The sequence below is a fragment of the Panthera leo genome, chromosome F3 (assembly GCF_018350215.1).
Source record: "Panthera leo isolate Ple1 chromosome F3, P.leo_Ple1_pat1.1, whole genome shotgun sequence".
In the NCBI taxonomy this organism is placed as follows: Eukaryota; Metazoa; Chordata; class Mammalia; order Carnivora; family Felidae; genus Panthera; species Panthera leo.
In genome coordinates this window covers 8,302,373-8,320,874 of record NC_056696.1, presented here as the reverse complement: position 1 = coordinate 8,320,874, position 18,502 = coordinate 8,302,373, and the positions used below count along the sequence as shown (strand labels likewise).

Sequence of the window (18,502 nt, the reverse complement as noted above, 5' to 3'; positions counted from 1 at the left end):
GAGAGTAAGCCATAGGTTTAACCTCAAAGTCATTTAAGGAATGATTGTCCCAGCTTGAATCAGGACTTAAAAGGGCCCCTGAGATCTATAGCTGGAGAGAGAGAACTTCCTATTTTTTAAAAAAGTTTATTTATTTATTTTGAGAGTGAGCGAGCAGAGGTGGGGCAGAGAGAGACAAAGAGAGACAGAATTCCAAGCAGGCTCTGCACTGTCAGCACAGAGCCTGATGTGGGGCTTAAACCCACAAACTGTGAGATCATGACCTGAGCCAAATCAAGAGCTCAATGCTTAACTGACTGAGCTAAGCTGGTGCCCTGAGAACTTTCTATTTAAGTGACTCTGCAGCCAGAGACAGGTATCCACACTGCACCTTGAAGTCAGTCTCCCCCAGAATAGGTCACTACAAGGCCACTCAGAAAATGTCTTCACAGCTGTGCAAAAGTACTACACCCTAAGATTTGGCTTCTCTTACAGAAGGGACTTGGAATTTCCAAATCTAATTTAAAAAACAATTTCGGTGGGGCGCCTGGGTGGCTCAGTCGATTGAGCATCTGACTCTTGGTTTCAGCTCAGGTCATGATCTCATCATTTTGTGAGTTTGAGCCCTGTGTCAGTCTCTGTGCTGGCAGTGTGCAGCCTATTTGGGATTCTCTCTTCCTCCCTCTCTTTCTCTGCCCCTCCCCTACTCGTGGTGTCTTTCTCTCAAAAAAATACATAAAACTTAAAAAAAATTTTTTTTAATGTGTCAGTCCTGAAGACTAAAGAAAGGGGCAGCTCTAGTCTCTTTTCTACCCCCACCCCCACTCCATCCTTACACACAGAGCCAGCCCTCTCCCCTCTCCACACTCCACACTCACCTGGGTAATTTCTTTAGGTTTCAAGGTGAAAAATCACATTTTCTGAGCAGTCTTCAGTATGATCACAAAAAAAAATATTGTAGTTATTCATTACTTTTCCCTTCGTTTGATCTGATTTCATGATTTAAGTATCTGAGTTTTGTTAGTCATTTCTCTGAACATACTATGGACTCCAAAATCTGGGTCTTTTAGTTATGACATCTCCATGGAAGACATTCCAGGGTCTTAACTCATGTTTCTGTATTTTAGCAACCACCCTGTTATCCTCAAATGGATAGGAGTCTATTTGAAAAGTAAATACAAAGAAGTTGAGAATATGTTCATTATCTTCATGATGGTTTATTCATTCATTCATGTATTTAATTCACACATGCAATCTTAGTTTATGTTTATTCTCCTAGGCAAGGTACTAATCATAATAATTAAGACATTGTAGAAAAAGCAATAATAAATGTAGGCACAAGGTATGTATACAGGAAGGGCAGGGGGAATAGACATCCATACCTGGGGTGGTAGAAGCCAGTTGACTTTGGTTTTAAAGATTAAGTTGGCATTTTCCAGTGAATCAAAGTGGGGAATACCCCATGGAAAGTTTGAGACCCAGAAGGTGGGTGTAGTTCTATTTGTTAAAAATTTACTGTGTAACATAGAGTCCTAAGGTGCAAGGCTATCCATAGCCCATACTAGAGACACACATGGGGTTGCCTGATTTAGAAAATAAAAAATGCTGGACACACAGTTAAATTTCAATTTCAGATAAACAAAATTTCTTTTTTTTTTAAATTTTTAATGTTTTTTTTTTTTTCTTCTAAATTTTTTTTAACGTTTATTTATTTTTGAGACAGGGAGAGACAGAGCATGAACAGGGGAGGGTCAGAGAGAGGGAGACACAGAATGTGAAGCAGGCTCCAGGCTCCGAGCTGTCAGCACAGAGCCCGACGCGGGGCTAGAACTCACAGACCGCAAGATCATGACCTGAGCCGAAGTCGGCCGCCCAACCGACTGAGCCATCCAGGCGCCCCAATGTTTATTTTTTAATTTTGAGAGAGAAACAGAGCATGAGCAGGGGAGGGGCAGAGAGAAAGAGACACACAGAATCCAAAGTAGGCTTCAGGCTCTGAGATGTCAGCACAGAGCCCCATGTGGGGCCGGAACTCACCAACCATGAGATCACAACCTGAGCCAAAGTTGGACGCTTAACCGACTGAGCCACCCAAGCGCCCCACCCCCTCTTTTTTTAAGTAAGTATGTCCCATGCAATGTTTGAAACCCAGGATGATACAAATGTGAGTTTGATCTGTAGGCTTATTGGCTCTGTGCCTTTAGGGATTTTATTTGACTTATCTTGACCTGGGTTTCTTCATCCTTAATGGGAATAATAACAATAATAAGTATCTTTCAAGATCTTAGTGAATATTGACTATGAATTGTAGGGTCATTATAACTCCCAAATAAATAAGACTCATCGATGAAATGGAAGGAGCACAGAACCAAGTCAAGAAGCTGCCTTGGATCTTGAAGGACAAGCAGGAAAATGTCATCCCTAGAGGGAGGGACACTCCAGACATGAAAGAACATGAACAATGACCCTGAAATGTTTAAAAGATAATAAAAATAGAGCACAAGCAAGAAAGGATGAACCAGTACATGAAACGTTTGGCAAGAAGTGACAAAGACACAGAATGAGGAGACAAGGCAATGTCTTTTGATTTGAGGGCCAAATCGAAAGGTTGCTGCCAAAATGATGTGGCATTAGAGGGAACCATGATACTTAAGTTCACAAGATACTGTCCATTTTGTTTTATCATTGGGGCTGGTCGTTTTCAGTGACTGAAAATCCTTTGTTCCCCATTTGGAGCACCCCTCTCTTCCAAAGTATCACAGACGCTGAATCTAGTCGAGGAAATTCTTGCCCACTGACCCCACCCACCCCCAACTCAGATTCTGGTCTCCTGTTGACTTAGAGGTTCTACACGGTTGATTTGCAGGTATTAATCTAATCTTCGGAACTGAAAAGCTATTCTAATACCATAACTCAGTGCCTAGGATGCCTGGGTGTGGCTGAGCTCTCTGAACTAGGTGCTAGAGGAGGACTAATATTCATGAAGCATATATCTTCGATAAAAGGCATCAAATAAAGGTAAAATGACATTTGGGACTTGTTTTATTTCTGCTACTACTAATTCTCTACTGTTATCCCTCTCTTGACTTCCTTTCCCACATGGTGGCCCATGGTCCTCACTCTCCAACCCTGCTCCCAGAATCCATCTGGGCCATTTGTGTCTTTATGATGGTTCTGGTTTCCATGGCAGCACCAGGATTTCGGAGGACCCTGCTTTCCTTCCTGATGTTTTGTAGCGTTAACGTCTGAGCAGTTCTTTCCCGTGGGCTGGTTAGCATTCACGTCGAGACACATATAATGTTCTGTGTACTCTTCCCCAACATTTATGTCTGATTTCCTCTTTGGCTAGAGCTAGCCTTTTCAGAGTTAATGGGGAGTTACCCCATTAGTGACTTTAAAATTGGGGGGATTTAGCTTTATTGGCAGCAAACTGCTTGGTAATTTCTAAACCTAATGAAGTGGTGTTGGCGCCACCTGGTGGCACTTGTCGGCTCTGACATAAATGTCAATGGAGACCCTTGAGTTCCGAACCAGTGAGTTCATAGGGTAGAGGAAGCCGCTCCGGGTATGGTCTTGCTAGTGGGAACCTTGCTGCCTTTGTGACTTCATCACTTGTGAGAAACGTTCATATGTGATTTAAAAACTTTGGTACCAAAAGTGTGCTGATCTTTCGTCAATAACCTGCTCAGAAGGCCCACATGTTCTGAAACACAAACGAGAGATTTTTCGGATGAGGGCACTGACGTCGATTAAATAATCCCCCAGACACACAGGGGCAGACTCTTCTTTTGAACCTAGGTTTGTCAGATGACAAAGTTCCGGCTTGTCCCAGGACACCACAGTGTGTGTGCCAAATTGTGTGCTCACAAAGTTGAGAGAGGAGGGTGTAGGTAGAGCACTTTCCGAAGAGGGGAGAAAGCCTCAGGGCTGTAACTACCCATAATGTCTGGGCCTGTGCTTCTCAAACTCTAAAGTGCCCGTGAATCACCTGGGGGATCTTGACAGATTGTAGGTTCTGACTCAATGGGTCTGGAGACAGCCCTGAACTTCTGCGTTTTTAATAAACTCCTAGGTCAGGCTGACCTGCTTGTCTACAGACCACACTTCTGGTCTAGAGTGAACTTGAACTATGGTTTTGAGCAGGGAGCAATTTCACCCCCCAGAGGACATTTGACAATGGCTGGAGATTTTTTGGTGTCACTACTGGGGTGAGGGGACAGTGCTACCGGCTTCGGTAAACAGAAGCTAGGGGTGCTGTTAGTCTCCTATGATACCACGGCAGCCTCCACAACAGAGAATTACTGACCCAAATTCCAGTTGTGCACAGGTTGGAAAGCCCTGCCCTGGATTTAGTCTTGTGTGATGGGCCTGTCTGCTGTGAGCAGCTGAGGTCTCCTAACCCAAAGGGAGTTGGCTGGGAAATGGGTATGAACTGGTTTCTTTTGTTCCCGAAAGGAAACAGTTCACACTAGAAATCCCCCATCCATATTTCAGAGGCAAAGGAAGGGTGAGTGGGCCTGGAGGAGACTGGTGAATATGAACCATGATTAGGAGTAGCTTTTGGCCAGTGGAGAACTCTATGTGTCTACATTCAGCGCCTCCAGTCAAGGACTCAGCAACACAAAATCAATGAATCCAGCGACTGGGAAATTTCCTTCTCATCTTATATAGGACCAAAACAACAACAATGAAAAGAAAGTTCTTAATGTGATTTATCCCCCAGGACATCTTGATGATAAAATTATACTGTAAACCTGGACTAGGGGATCAGCAAACTTCCTCTACGAAGGGTCAGACAGTAAACATTTTTGGCTTTGCAAGTTATACGGTCTATGTCACAAATACTCAACTCTGGCATTGTCGCACAGTAGCAGCCAGAGCCCATGGTAAAGAAATGGCATGGCTGTATTCCAGAAGTACTGTACTTACAAAAATAGCCCATGTCAGATGGCTGGAGGCAGTAGGCTACTGTTTGCTTATCTCTGGTCTAGGCAGTCAAGTGCATCAGATCAGCTGTAGATTCTGTGATAGCTGTGACATAAGCAGATGCATTTTTATCTGATCCTCTTTGGTTTTATGGAAGAGGATGGTTCCTGCACAGAAATAGGCACTAAAACCAAAATGGCTTCCTGGCTGAGCTGGTCATTGTAAAAACAAGCAATGGCACAATCCCATCATTCTAGTATCTCCCTCTGAAGTGGACAGCTCAGGTTCTCTAATCTATCACCAAGCATTGATTAGCCAAATGTGCTTAGCATTACCAAAAGCCATGCGGAATCCAAAAAAGGAAGGCCACAGTCCATTGTTCTTAAGCATTCTTTTGTTATTATGGTACTAAGACAAAAACGCATAACCACAGCGAATTCAAATACCCATGGATAACTTATTAAAAGTGCTGGTAACACTTGGTTAAACATTGAAACTGCATACTTTCTTTTGTTACCAAAATAAATTCCACTTCATCCAAATACTTAAATGTAAACAAAATGGAAACATAGTGCTAGAAGTAAACACAGGATGGGTATATACTTTTTATAATCGTGGAGTTAGGAGAAACTTTCTATTGAGAACATGAACTCAGAATCCACAAGGAAAAGATCACAGAAGAATAAAAAGGAGTTATGTAAGACAGTCTGCCATAAACAAGACCAAAGGAACTGGGTAATTATTTTTAATACATATGGTATACAAAGAGGGAGTCACTCAACTTTGTGAGCTCGTAAAAATCAATAGACAATGATGAATACTGTAACAGAAAAGTAGTCATAATTTACAGAAGTACACATTGCCATTTAATCTTATGCCTCTGAGTAGATGCTAAGAAAATAAAGGAAAAAAAAAATCCGGACCAAAATCAATTGGACTTCATCACCTAGGGACAGGTCAGCTGCGGTCTTGGTTCCTCGGATCACATGCCCTTCCACTTCTCCTTCTGAGGATGGCCATCCTGGAACCCACACTGGGAGAGGCACATGGAGCTCCTCTTGTCTCAGCTGGGCCTGGCCTTGAGTCATCCTAGCCCAGGAGTCAGACATGAGACCAAAGAAGCCTCTAGATGATCCCAGCTCCCAGCCATTCAAGTCACTCCCAGCCCTCGGATCTCCCAGCTGAGCCCCCAGACAGCAGGGAGCTGTTGCCACTGTGCACTTTCTGGAATCTTTACTCACAGACTCCATAAGCGCAAAAAAGCCGTGATGGTATCATGCACTGAACTTGGGCTGGTTGGTTATACAGCAGGAAACTGGACACTGTCCACCACAAACGAGGCAGCCTGAGGTCGATGCAGGAGGGAAGCCATATTGGGAAGGGTCTTGGAGACAAAACAGAGCACAGCAGTTCACCCAGCTACAATCCAGAGGGATGATAATCTTAGATGCTGGATTCAAGAGCAGCCGCAGGGACGGGTAAGACTGGGAGCAAGAGCACCAGCCCCGGGCACAGCCAGTTATGTGGATGTCCAGCGCCAACCAGCTCTCAAAGTCACAGTCAATCTTGGGAAATGGACTCATTTAGGAAGAATATTCACTGCTCAAGGTGAAGCAAAGGATACATCTGGAGAACAAATCTGGGAGGCGCTGTTTCACTCAGCAGATGGCAGAGAGGACTTGATGGATGCATGTTAGAGGAAGTGAGTAGAGCAGGAGACCAGGCAAGCTGGGCGTGGGAAGGACAGCCACGGGCAGGAGAGTGGGCTGGCTGCTGCCTGGGAGCAGTGAAATGCAGCCTGGAGCAGGACGATGGATCCACGGATCCACGGATCATGGATCCAGGAGTGAGCAGAGGGCAAAGGCCAGCTCAGTGCCACTGGGGGATGTTAGGGAGATCACACCTTCACTGAGTCTCTCTCTCTCTCTCTCTCTCTCTCTCTCTCTCTCTCTCTCTCTCCAGTTAGAATGCTTCTCCTTTTCCACTTACCAACCTTAAAATAAAACCCTAACACTTTAGCAAAGTCGACCCTGTAGGATTGGCCCCTGCCTAGGTTCTCTCCCCTTCCCTGGCTGCAACCACGCTGGAACTCTTTCCGTTTGTAAAGCTCTCAAATCTTTGGACCTCACAGCCACCCTTCCCCCCGGCATGCTTAGCCTCCACCACTGGCTCCTTGTCATCATTTGGGTCCAAGTGAAAGTTCTTCCCTCCCAGAAGCTCTCTCTGACCCTCCTACATAAAGGATTAAATCTGCTAATTACCTTCTGTTTTGTTTTGTTTTTCTTTATTGTACTTATAAGCATCTAAACTCATCTTGAATACTGTCCTTCTTCCCTTCCTAGAATCAACTGTGACCCCTGAGGTCTGGGACCTTACCTGTCTTGGTCAGTGTTGTATTTCCAGCACCTAGGATAAGACTTCCCTTTCAGTAAGTGCTCAATAAATGTATGTTGAATATAAATAAATAAAATTCCTTTCTAGACAAACTCTTATCCATGCTTCAAGACCCAGCTCAAGTGGAACGCCCTACAAAGCCTTCCCTGACGAATACCCTCCAAGCACAGTTGGAGTGCTCATACTTGGTGCTGCAGCTGCTAAACCAAACACCCACTGTCACTCGTTCCATGAGTTCCGAGCTCTGCTACACTCCCCAGGTTGCAAGTCTCCCTGGTGGGCTAAGTTGATGAAAGTGGGCTCTGTGGCTCAAGCAGCCAGTCTGAACTCGCAGAGTAACCTCATCAGATGGAGGGCCTCGCAGAGGGCTAGGAGTGTGGCTTCCAAAGCCAGACTCTCTGGGCTCGAGTCCCAGCAGATCGTGTTGTGTGAATTTGGAAAACATTTTTTATCTCTCTGGGCCTCAGTTTCCTCGTTGTGAAATGGTGATAACAATAATTAACCAGAGAGAGTTGTGATGAAACACTAAGACACGTGACCTGCTTACATAGCTGGCACAGAGCAAACATGTACGAGTTAAGTGACTCTATATTGAACAGTTGTATCTTTGGCATAAATCTATATGGTATAAACAGATAAAACAGAATCTGAGAGAAAAGAAGGTGGAGTGAAGGCTGTGAAAATACAACAATTGTCTCCGGAACGACACAGATAAGGACCCCTGCCCCCTGAAGAACGCGGGGGTTCCCCTGAGACCCGTCCTCAGGCCGAAGTTCCCAATGACCGAGTGCACACAGGACCCCTGCCCACACGGGGTGACACCAGACTCCCCAAGAGCCTGCCGGCCTCCACCACACAAGACACTTAGATCCTTCTCCGGCTCATCGTCGGAGAACCATAAAGATCTACTTAGAAAGGACTTACTATTTACACGATTCCCAAGAGCCAGCATGCCATCTTACATGGAGCACATGGGAGCCTGGAGCCTCACAAAGGAGACAGGGGTGGCCAGGTGTCCCTGTGATGGCTGGTGCTGATCACTGCCTGCCGCACACACTGGGGCTGGTCCATGTCTCCGCAGGTTTGAGAACAGGTTCTAGACATGCTCTGCAGAGGACGGCAGGGTCTTCCCGGAGCCCAGGCAGCCGAACATCTCCTGGGAGGCGTAGGTCACGTACACGAACCCGTCCTCATCCTGGTAGTCCCTGTAGACCTCTGCCATGGTCACACTCATGCTGACCAGGCTCTTATTGTTCACCAGCAAGTAAAATGCTTCAGAAGCCCCCAGGACCAGGCGGCTCCTAGGCGGGGGGTGGGGGTGGGGGGGACAGGAAAGGGAAACTTTAACTGGGCAGGGCATGGGCTCCTGACCCAAGGCCTGACTTACCTCTGTTTGTTCACTGCAAACATGTCTACCCAAGGAGCCCATTTCCCCGCTCTAGGAATGGTCCTCAAACTTGACAATGACCCAGGAGTGCCTGCTGAAAATACAGATTCCTACACTCCACACGTAGAGATTCTAATTCAGTTTGCCTGGGAAGCATCCCAGAGGGTTGCAGGATCATGACACTCAGGAAGATAGAATTGCTCCCTACTCCTTTCCTGCAGCTTTAAAATACCATAAGTCCTCCCAGTTGGGCCAAAAGGGTGAGGCAATCCTATTGTTTACTAGGGGACATACCAACACAAAAATGCTAAGCAAATAAGCTCTTTGCTCTTAAACCAAAGGTTTGCACATCCCCAGACATACAAACGTGATTACAATATCTTCCAGCATCTCACTGTTAAACAGCCTTGGGATGACATTTTAGAAGGTTGCTGCCTCCAAGTGTGCCCTTCCCCCAAACCCACCTGCCCCTGGCCATCTCTCCCCCACCTCAAGGAAATGGAGAAACAGCAAAGTTCAATTGGACATGCTGTAAATGTCAAGGTCAGTCTGAAGCCTGGCTCATCCTGGAGTGGAGGACAATGTGATGATGTAGACGCCCAGGTAAGGGCTCTGCACCCCCTGCAGCACATTTCCATGTGCTCTGCTTGCAGAGGCAGCCCAACCTGCCCACTCTGGCCTCAAAGCTTTGAACCTTCAGGTCCATGTGGCTTTGGGACACAGGTGGCTGGAAGCTGATTAATTTTACAACTAGATAATCCTTCCTAAAATAACCCCAGAGATTTTAGCTTTGACGACTGTATGGCTGTCTTTGGGCAAAAAAGAAGTGTTCTGCAATGGGTATGGGTGGAGCTGGGAACGAGCGCATTGCCTTCAGCTCTGTAAGGAACTCTGCTCCTAGAGTCTACACCCCCATCTCCTGTCCTTGGCCATGCTCTCTTTCCATGGGGGTTGTGGCATTCCTTGGAGGAGGAGGCTGTGGACGAGGATTTTTGTCTATTCTTTCACTGCTGTAAAGACAGAGCCCAGAAAGAACACAGAACATAACTGATGCTCAATACACATCCTGGAACATCAAAAGTTGGATGGAGAGTGGGTCAGGGCTGGTGGAAAGGAGATGACTGTTGTCTGGGACGGAGAAAAAGAATAGCTCTCGGAACTCAAAGGGTTGTTTCTGAGGGAGGTGGGGGAGGGGAGGTCACACTATGTTACATCAACATGTTGGGATATAATCCTAACTTTCATGCTCCCTTAGCCACCTCTGTTCACACTGGGCCAACGTAAGCTTCCCTGAAGAGAGGAAATCAGGACGCTCTTAAATAACTCATCAAGACAAACAAAACCGAGAGCAACACACATTCATAATGAATTCTCCAAGCAACAAGCATCTAGGCAGCTTGCAAGGGCTGGCCTCACCGGACTTTTCAACCCTGTGAAGAATTACCTCCTGGGTTGTATTCACATTACTCCCAAGTCATTTTTATTGAATCCATGTGTCAGGTGACACTACTTAACCCTCTGAAACTTTAAAAATTGCTCCATTTTCTTCACTGTGCCTTAACCCAAGGAAGGGGCATGTGTGGGTACTCCTTCCCTGTTCTGCCACCCAGGGTCTAAGCAGTGCAGGGAGTATTTGCCTTTTGAAGAGGTCCCCAATCCCCTGGTGCACACACCCTTTAAAGGTACTGTGTCTCTCCTGGGAAAATGCAGACTGGGTTTTAAACAGCACGTAGAGGAAAGGCATTTTCGGTCTAGTTTCAGAGCCAAGACTACCTCTGAAACATTTTAGAAGAGTTACTCTCTTTAGATTTGTTATCTGTGGGGTTCCCCCACCTGTTTAAACTGGATTAGTTCTCAGAGCATCTTTTCTGGGCACTACAGATGCTAAAAGGTGAGTCACAGAGAAAATGTTTTCCCTCTCTTCCAGAATGCTCCCATCCTCAGAACCAAACCAACTAACAAAGCAAACAGAAAAAGCCCAGCACATGCCGCCACATGTACTTTGTCACCTACCGGATGATGCTGAGGAACTGGGTCATGGTCAGCTCTTGAGGGACCAGGAACTTGGTCTTGTCCAGCAGAGGCAGGAACTTTTCCCTGGGATAGCGCTCCACTATCACCTGTCAAGAGGGTCAACCCCTAAGAATGTGACAGAGCTCTCACTGCCTTAGAAACTTAGAACAGGGAGAGCCAGTGGGGATTTTTTTTTTGTTCTTCTTGTTATATTTGGGGTTTTGTTTTTGTTTTTGTTTTTGTTTCAAGAAACAAGGCATACTCCTTTTCAAAAAGCACAATGGAGTCTTACCGGGATCTTGTTTGGGAACTTTGCCCGGATTCCAGCAACTTCCTCTTGTCTGGTTGCTGTGAATATTTTAAAGACAAAAGAATAAGTAAACAGCAAGAGAAGCCTGTATCCTGTTCCCTCTCTCTGGCAACCCAGACAGCAACTCTGAGAACTTTACCTAAACTCTTCCTCTGCTTGAAGGGTCTGAGGCTTTGGGTTTTCTGTGGAGTCTGCATTTTGCTCAACAGCTGTGTCTGTGTCTGACTTAAAAAAAAAAAAAAAAACAAAAACCCACAACCAGGACCTAATTCATTCCTCCAGCTGCTTCCAAACCACCCGCAGGAGTCTAAAGGAGGCCCTTATGTAGGGCTGTGTGACATCAGGCGTCTCCAACCCGCCTTTCCCACCCCCTCCCTGGGCAGGAGGAGGTCAGTCCTGAGGAAGGACCTGTAACAGCCACCTGCTTGCTGGTCCGAGAAGGCCACTTTGCTCATGATCACTTCAAGATATTTCTTTGCTGGAGAAATTAGGGTTCACAGCAAAACCAGGGGCTGTGTAATCAAGCAGACTAGGTCTGCACTGAGAACTCTGGAGAGGTCAAAGAGCTGTTTGCTAAGGACACTCTTGTGCTTCCATAATGAGCTATCTTGAAGGTGGGCCAGGATGGGGCCACCCAATGCTGAAGTAGGCTGCTTAATTCTCACAACAGACCTTGTCATTTTTCACAGAAAGAAACCTTTGATCAGAAAGGGAAAGGCATTTGCCCAAAGTCACACAGCTAGTAAGAGAGGCCGTTGAGGTTAAAACTCAGAGTTGGTACAAGGTAGGGCTACACTCTAGTATATGCTGACATTTTATCTTGTCTGCAGTAAAGGAGAGAAGGAAGCTCAGTGACCCCAGAGATCTCCCTTTAAGAGATAAGAAACAGGGGTGCCTGCGTGGCTCAGTTGGTTAAGAGTGGCTCTTGATGTCGGCTCAGGTCATGATCTCCGGCTCTGCATCAAGCTCTGAACATGGAGCCTGCTTGGGATTCTGTCAGTCTGTCTCTCTCTCTCTCTCCCCCTCTGCACCTCTACCCTGCTCATGCTCTCTCTTTCTCCAAAAGAGAGAGAGAGAGAGAGAGAGATAAGAAACAAAGGCCCATGAAGTTTAACTGATTTGCCTGGGATTCAATGGCTGGTAAGAGGCAAGACACAGATCTTCTAGGTCCCAGCGTCCAGGGCTTGCCTCCAGACATGTACGCCCATCATCCGGGAAGACCTCTGGACTCGGAATGTACAGACGGTTTACATTCCCTGTACTTATTTCCTGGAAGGGTCACTCAACAGTGAAGAGTTTTTGAATGAACAGAGAGTGATAGGAAGGTGATGGTACACCCTGTATGTTTACTTCGTGAATCAAAGAGTGGGAATCTCAGTGCTTTGCTTAATCATCAGGAATGGACATCGAGTGAGTGATGAAATGATGGCCTCACTGACAAGTGGCCTCATCCTCTCTCTTTCCCTCTGATGCCCTTTAGAAAGGGCGCAGGCCCTGCACGTCTGTAGTCAAGCAACTTTCAAATGCACAATCTCACTTAAACCTCAGTCGCCTTGTGGGTGGGAAGGGCAGGCAGGATGCGCACTTTGCATATCCACACCTGGCGAGGTGCACCAAGGTAGAGTCCTGTCCAGACCGTCCAGTTCCAAGAGTGGTCCCCACACCCAGGACCAGCAAAGCTGGCTCTGGGCCTGGCCCTCTAAGTACCACCTCAATTTCTGATTTAGATAAATCACTTCACTTTACTGATATGGTTTTCCTTGTTGAGAACTGGTTTTTTTTACCTGATTAAAATGGTTTTTTACCTCATGCAGAGTGGTGAAGCGAGACTTGAATGAACTCATTTCTGTGCAGGTGCCTGCACAGGGCCTGGCACCAAATCCCCCCACACTGGGCCTCCCCAACCCCCCACAGGCTGGGAACGTGGACGTGCACAGAGGTTTGAAGGCTGAAGGAAATAGCTCTGGGTTGGGGCCAGGGGAAAATAAGTCCCAGCTGCAGTGTTTGGTTATTAGGGCTTTGAGATGTTTCCTAACTGAGCTGCATTTGGCTTTCTCAGCTGGCACCTGGGATTATTATTTCAGCCAGGCCTACCTCTCCGGATGGAATGGGAGTGAAGGGGGTAGTAGAATAAGGGAATTGGGAAGAAAATAAAATGTGGCAATATTCATAGAGTGTATTGTCATTCAGGAAGAGAGTGGGCTAGATCATTTTTCTCTTGTGGAAAAGCTTCTTTTTTTGAGGGGAGCAGTGTGTCGGTGGGGGCTGTGTAGCCCCATCATGCTCCTGGGGCTGAGGGGCAGGACTCAGTCGGCCAGAAGGTGACCAAAGCCATATAATGTCGATGCTACAAGGACTGTGGGGAAGGAGATAGGAATAACACGTGGTAAATGGCTGAAGCAAGAGTGCAGGCTTGATCTGGAGTCCTGGCTATTGATGTTTAAATAAACAAAATCCAGCTTTGTTCTTCTTAGAGCTCTACCTGTCTCGCAGACAAGGCATATGAAAGATGAGATGGCTGAGGTCGTTCTGATTCACCCACCCCACTCCCCTCTGGTCTGGGGCCTGGACAGAGCTCCTGGGAGGAGAGAGAGCAGGTGAGATGAGATGTAGGGCGCTTGCAGTGGGATTAGGAAGACTTATTTCTCCCCACCGCCTTAAAATAGCAACCAATCTTCCCATGACTCTACCAGACATGTAACTGTCATGGAAAGGACAGCTTTGAAAACAGACTTGGGTCCCAATTACTTCTTTGAGCCTCATGTTATTCATTAGTGACATGAATATACTTTTTTGCTCATCTCGTGGGTTTGTGTGATGATGAAATGTGGGGGGCTCTGGGATGTCCATGTATACGTGGCATGGCACAGTGGGGCTCAGGAAACACAAGTTCTTTCACTACCCAAGTCCCATAGCCTGTAGCCTAGTCCGCTCTGCTCATGCTTCTGGAACCTTCTGCAAGAGTTGTTGGAGCTCACTCTTTCCACTGAGCTCACTGCCTGTCCCCTTCTTCAGCTGCGGTCTGGAGTCTGTCCCAACATCAATGTGTACTCTTGGGAGGTCAGCGGTAACACATACAAACCCCTCTTTTTAATCCTTGTTTCATTTGGTCTTTGATCTGTCAACATCTTCTCCTTCTGAAAAGTCTCATCCTTTGGATTCCAGGATCCCACTTTTTTGGGATTCTTCGCCCTTTTGTCCCCACTTCTGAAGCTGCGAGTTCTCCTTAAGTTTCCTAAGGAGATAAGTGTACTCTCCATTGGTCTGGATTAAATTCACATTTATCTATGTGAATAAAAGCATTCACAAAACATCTCTGTATTTCTTGACCTGTGGCCATCTGCGGATTGCATCGAATGCCTGGAAGCCTGTGGAAGTGCAGCGTCCCCCTGGGATCAGCGTGCTTCCAAACCCCCACTATGGGGCGGGGGGTGCTGCCCTAAGCCCCTGCTATGTACAAAGTTTAGAGCCACCAGGCTCTTGATCTTGCCACCACCCACTCCTCACCTTGCTTCATATGCTTTCCTGGGATGATTTTAACTATTCCTGAGGAGTGAGGTGACTCGGTTTCTCCATTGTGATTAAATCCAGGCCTGTCCCTGGGCAAATGTAGATGTTTGGGGCTTACAGAGGGACTAAGACAGATCTACTTTGCTTTCCCATCCTATCCTAGTGTGGCCACTCTTATTCATCCTTCCTGGCGACAAGCATTTATTCTTAGGAAACACGTGTGGAAAGTTACCGCCAAATGGAAGTGATTTGCGTGTACATCTCCGAGAAGTGGCCGCTGCAGGTTGGAGGGCTTGAGTAGAAGGAAGTCTCCATCAGTGTGTCCATTTCAGACAGGACAGGTTCTGGAGGTGGCCGCAGAAGGCCACCTGACTCCTCCAGGGAAACTTGCCTGGACTTTGTGGCTTCACAGAGGCACCAGGGGAGCCAGACGGGAGATGAGTGGCAAAGCGGACCTCTCTGCTGCAGAGATGCCTGAAACTTCTCACCCTAGATAAGACTCACTCCAGGTGGGAAGGCGATGTTCACATCCACAAGGTAGAAAGCTGAAATTCCAATTCACTTCATTCCATCTTGTTTTCTTCATCAAGTGCCCTTGAAGATGCTGCTTACCAGTAAGACTTGTTTATCTGATCAACATCGATGAAAATACTTTGAGTCAGATATTCAAAGAAAATAGAAGATTCTGGTGCCCAGTCCCAAATTAGCCACTGAATGATGAAGTCACTTGAGCTCAGAATTTGCTTAGTTAGCCCATGAAATCATTTCAGTGCTGGTACTTTGCTATCATGTCCCAAGGACAAAAATAATCCACAATAGCTATTCAACGACTGAGAGTAAGACCCTGTCTGTCTGTGCAGCCCCAGCACCTAGCACAGAGCTGGACATACAGTTCATGCTCTATAAAGTTAAATGGATTTATCTGCATGCAAATGTCTAACACAGAGAAGTGCCCACATGGTGGGGTTGCCTGAAGCCCTGCATGCAGGAAAGACAAACTCCTATCCAGACTATGTGTTGGTTACATTCAGATCATTTGCAGCATCTTCTAGCAGTAAAATGAGGCTGATGGCATCTGTCACCATTGGGTAACTGGTTGACTTCCTTGAAGACTTCATGCTCTCAGGGCTCTGGCATCAGTCTCCATTGGGTGATTCGACATGTGGCAACAGTGCAGTGGTAGCTAGATCTGGTGAGTTGGGATTCATGCTGCCGGGCCCGTGCCTAGCCTCCATCCCATGGAATTGCCACCATGGGTATTCCTTCACACGGTCATTGTTCCAATGCTGGGAAAAGTGGGTATTAGTGGCCAAAACCAACTGGATGACTGGCCACATCATTCTGTGTCCTCAGTTGTTTAATGCCTTCTTGGTGGTAGATCTCTGTTGGCATTCATGTGTGTTATAAAGACCTCCACACTTCACACCTATGCCCATAGGTGTGTCTTCATACCTCTTTCTTAGATGTCCCTGTCCCCATTCTTCAGGTGTTCTTCTCATAGCTCCTGACCAATCAGCCAGGACCTCTGCCGCTGCCCAGGAATCTGTATTTACCCCAAGTGAATGACTGGGTGCATTGCCCAAAGCTCTGCCCGGGGGCAGGACTGCCTCTCACCGCTGACTCCAGGGCATAGGAATGGGGCTGGCACGTCCTGCACCTTGCACATATACTGAGCCTACACACCTGTGAATTCAGGGCAGCCTTTTCCTTCCTCTGTCAATGGATTGTAAACGACCCTCCTCAACAACAACCAGAGTGAAGAAAGGAAGCACATGGGCACAACAGTGGCAAATCACACAGGGGTCTGGGCTACCCACAAATGCAGTGTTCTGTGCCCTTGGCTCTGTGTATCTAATCCTATCCCTTCAGCTTCCTGATGGACTGTTGCTGGGTCTGACTAAATCTATCTCATAGTGGCCAGGTCTTAATGTCCATGATCAGCTAATGTTAAATGATGAATCATTCTCTGTTGCAGGTGACATGGCTATGCTTTGGAGCCCAAGGGGTCTAAACTGTGACTGTTTTATTGGGACTGACCATAAACCCAACACAACATCTTTTTTCATCACAGATACCATTAGGTCTACCTGGTCATATGGCCCAAGAGACATGGCTACTTGCTACAGAGTTCTTTCTTGCTGTGGCCACACTCAAAGCTGGCAACATGTTATGTCGTCTAGTATATTTTCAAGTGCAGAATATGCTGTCTTTGGAACCCAGAAAAGGCAATCAAGCATTGCATTTCCTTCTTTGTAGTGGGAGGTGTGCTATACAATAATTTGTTCTTGACTATTGAAACGATGTCCCAACATACCCAGACCACAGACTCCCTAAAAGCTTGATAGCTTAGGCAGGCCCCTGAGTCACTGAAAGATTTATATCCCACCTCTGGAAAGCATAAATGTGCCTCAAAAAGGCTTCCAATGTACTTGCTACTTCGTGCTCATTTGAATGGATCAACATCATATCATTGATATATTGGACCGATGCCATATTACTTGGGATGTCTGGAGAATCTATTTCCCTCCAGACTATCATATGACAGAGGGTAGGTGAACTAACATAGCCTTGCACTATCTGCTCCAAGTAAATGCAAAATGTTTTTAGTTCTTTTCGATAGGGATGGAAAAGAATGCACTTGCAAGATCATGGGCCACATACCACGTATCTGAGGCTATGTTAGTATTTTACATCTAGCAGAGCAGCTACAGTGGGGCTTCTATTTTGGTTGAGCTTCCAAGAGCCAACCTAAAACATCATGGAAGTGGCATCATCTTCTATGGTCCTTGCCAGGATATCAAATCCTTGCAACAGGGAAATGCTCTCACGTCAGTAACCTCTCCCTTATCTAACTTTGTGTTTCATGTCTGCCCACCACATGTACCTCTCATCCAGCACATTTAGAATCAAGACTTCTATGTTCTCTCCTGGCTCCAGGGGTACTTTTTGTTAAGTCCTACAGCTCCTCTGAGAGGAAGATACACCCCACCTCTCCTACTGGCCATTTTATGCTAATAACCAGGTTTAGGTCACAATTTACCCAGCTGCTTATGTCAAACTAAACCTATTTATTAGCATAATGGCCAGTGGGAAAGGTGTGGTAGTTGCTAATCAGGGACGCATGTTCCCCTGTAAGGTGACTGTCTCTGCATGATCTTCAGGGGAGGGAGAAAAACTAGCTTTTACCTGGAAAGAGCAGACCAGATCTTTCAAGGGCACATAGGGGCTCAAGAGTTTCAAATTAATTGAACCACGTGTATGTACCTCAAATCTCAGGCTCCAGTCATTCCCAACCAGGACACTGACCTCAGAATAGCAGACATGCCTACACTGAGAATTCATCCTTCTCTGCAATTCTATTCCTCTTGTGATTATACTGTGGCCCTGAAACTCAGTTCCTCTGTCCTCCAGCTGAAAGAGATGGGAGTCTCTTTCAAGGAGGCCCTCTGGATTTCATACTTTGCCTTTAATGGATAACTAATCAATTTTAGTCTTTCTCTTACTTTCTGGACAGCATCATAGCCCCCAGCAATAGTTATGGGACCCCATCATCCTTATAATTATCCTCTGTTTTTTAGTTCTCGAATGCCTGATACACTATGTCTCTAGCACACGCCCCTTCCACTGCTTACCACCCCACCTCCTGAACACCCCTGCAGCTGGGGAGTAAGCGCTCCAGCCCTGGCCAGGGGACTTGGTCAGTGTCACTCAGCATGCTCCCCAGGCTTTATTCAGGTTTGCCACTGTTACCTTCACTCATGGAATCATATCATGCATGTCCTTAGGCTGGGGGGTGGAAGCTAACATTACCTATACATGACAGGTTAATCCATTTTCTCACTTAATACTTCTGAAAAGAGATAAAAAGACACCTGAAGGTCAGAAAGTTTAAGTAATTTGCTCGAGAATCCCTCAGCTGGTGAGATTTGAGCCTATGACTATGTTCCATCAAAACCCATTATGATACAATGTTTTTCATTCTA

The 18,502-nt window shown here is 46.3% G+C and overlaps 1 protein-coding gene across 2 annotated transcripts; it reads right to left on the bottom strand.

Moving 5' to 3' along the window:
* Positions 1 to 3,630: 3,630 nt before the first annotated feature.
* On the bottom strand, positions 3,631 to 17,479 carry MAP1LC3C (microtubule associated protein 1 light chain 3 gamma). Of its 2 annotated transcripts, none has more exons than XM_042925245.1 (5): positions 17,404 to 17,479; positions 10,992 to 11,047; positions 10,700 to 10,806; positions 8,224 to 8,600; positions 3,631 to 3,682 (listed from the first exon to the last, which is right to left on the bottom strand). In XM_042925245.1, exons 1-4 carry the CDS (start codon positions 17,417 to 17,419, stop codon positions 8,396 to 8,398), a joined length of 384 nt encoding a protein of 127 aa, XP_042781179.1. In that variant the 5' UTR covers positions 17,420 to 17,479; the 3' UTR covers positions 3,631 to 3,682; positions 8,224 to 8,395. The 2 variants fall into 2 exon arrangements, with proteins under 2 accessions (XP_042781179.1, XP_042781178.1); XM_042925244.1 differs by lacking the exon at positions 3,631 to 3,682 and adding an exon at positions 5,776 to 6,682.
* Positions 17,480 to 18,502: the final 1,023 nt, after the last annotated feature.

What these genes read in the sequence shown, in the direction of transcription:
- MAP1LC3C (XM_042925245.1), bottom strand. An exon ending in AGTTCCCAAACAAGATCCCG is followed by an intron (nt 10,807 to 10,991) that starts GTAAGACTCCAT and finishes CCCTCTTGACAG; the next exon opens with GTGATAGTGGAGCGCTATCC. An exon ending in CAGTTCCTCAGCATCATCCG is followed by an intron (nt 8,601 to 10,699) that starts GTAGGTGACAAA and finishes CCCCCCGCCTAG; the next exon opens with GAGCCGCCTGGTCCTGGGGG.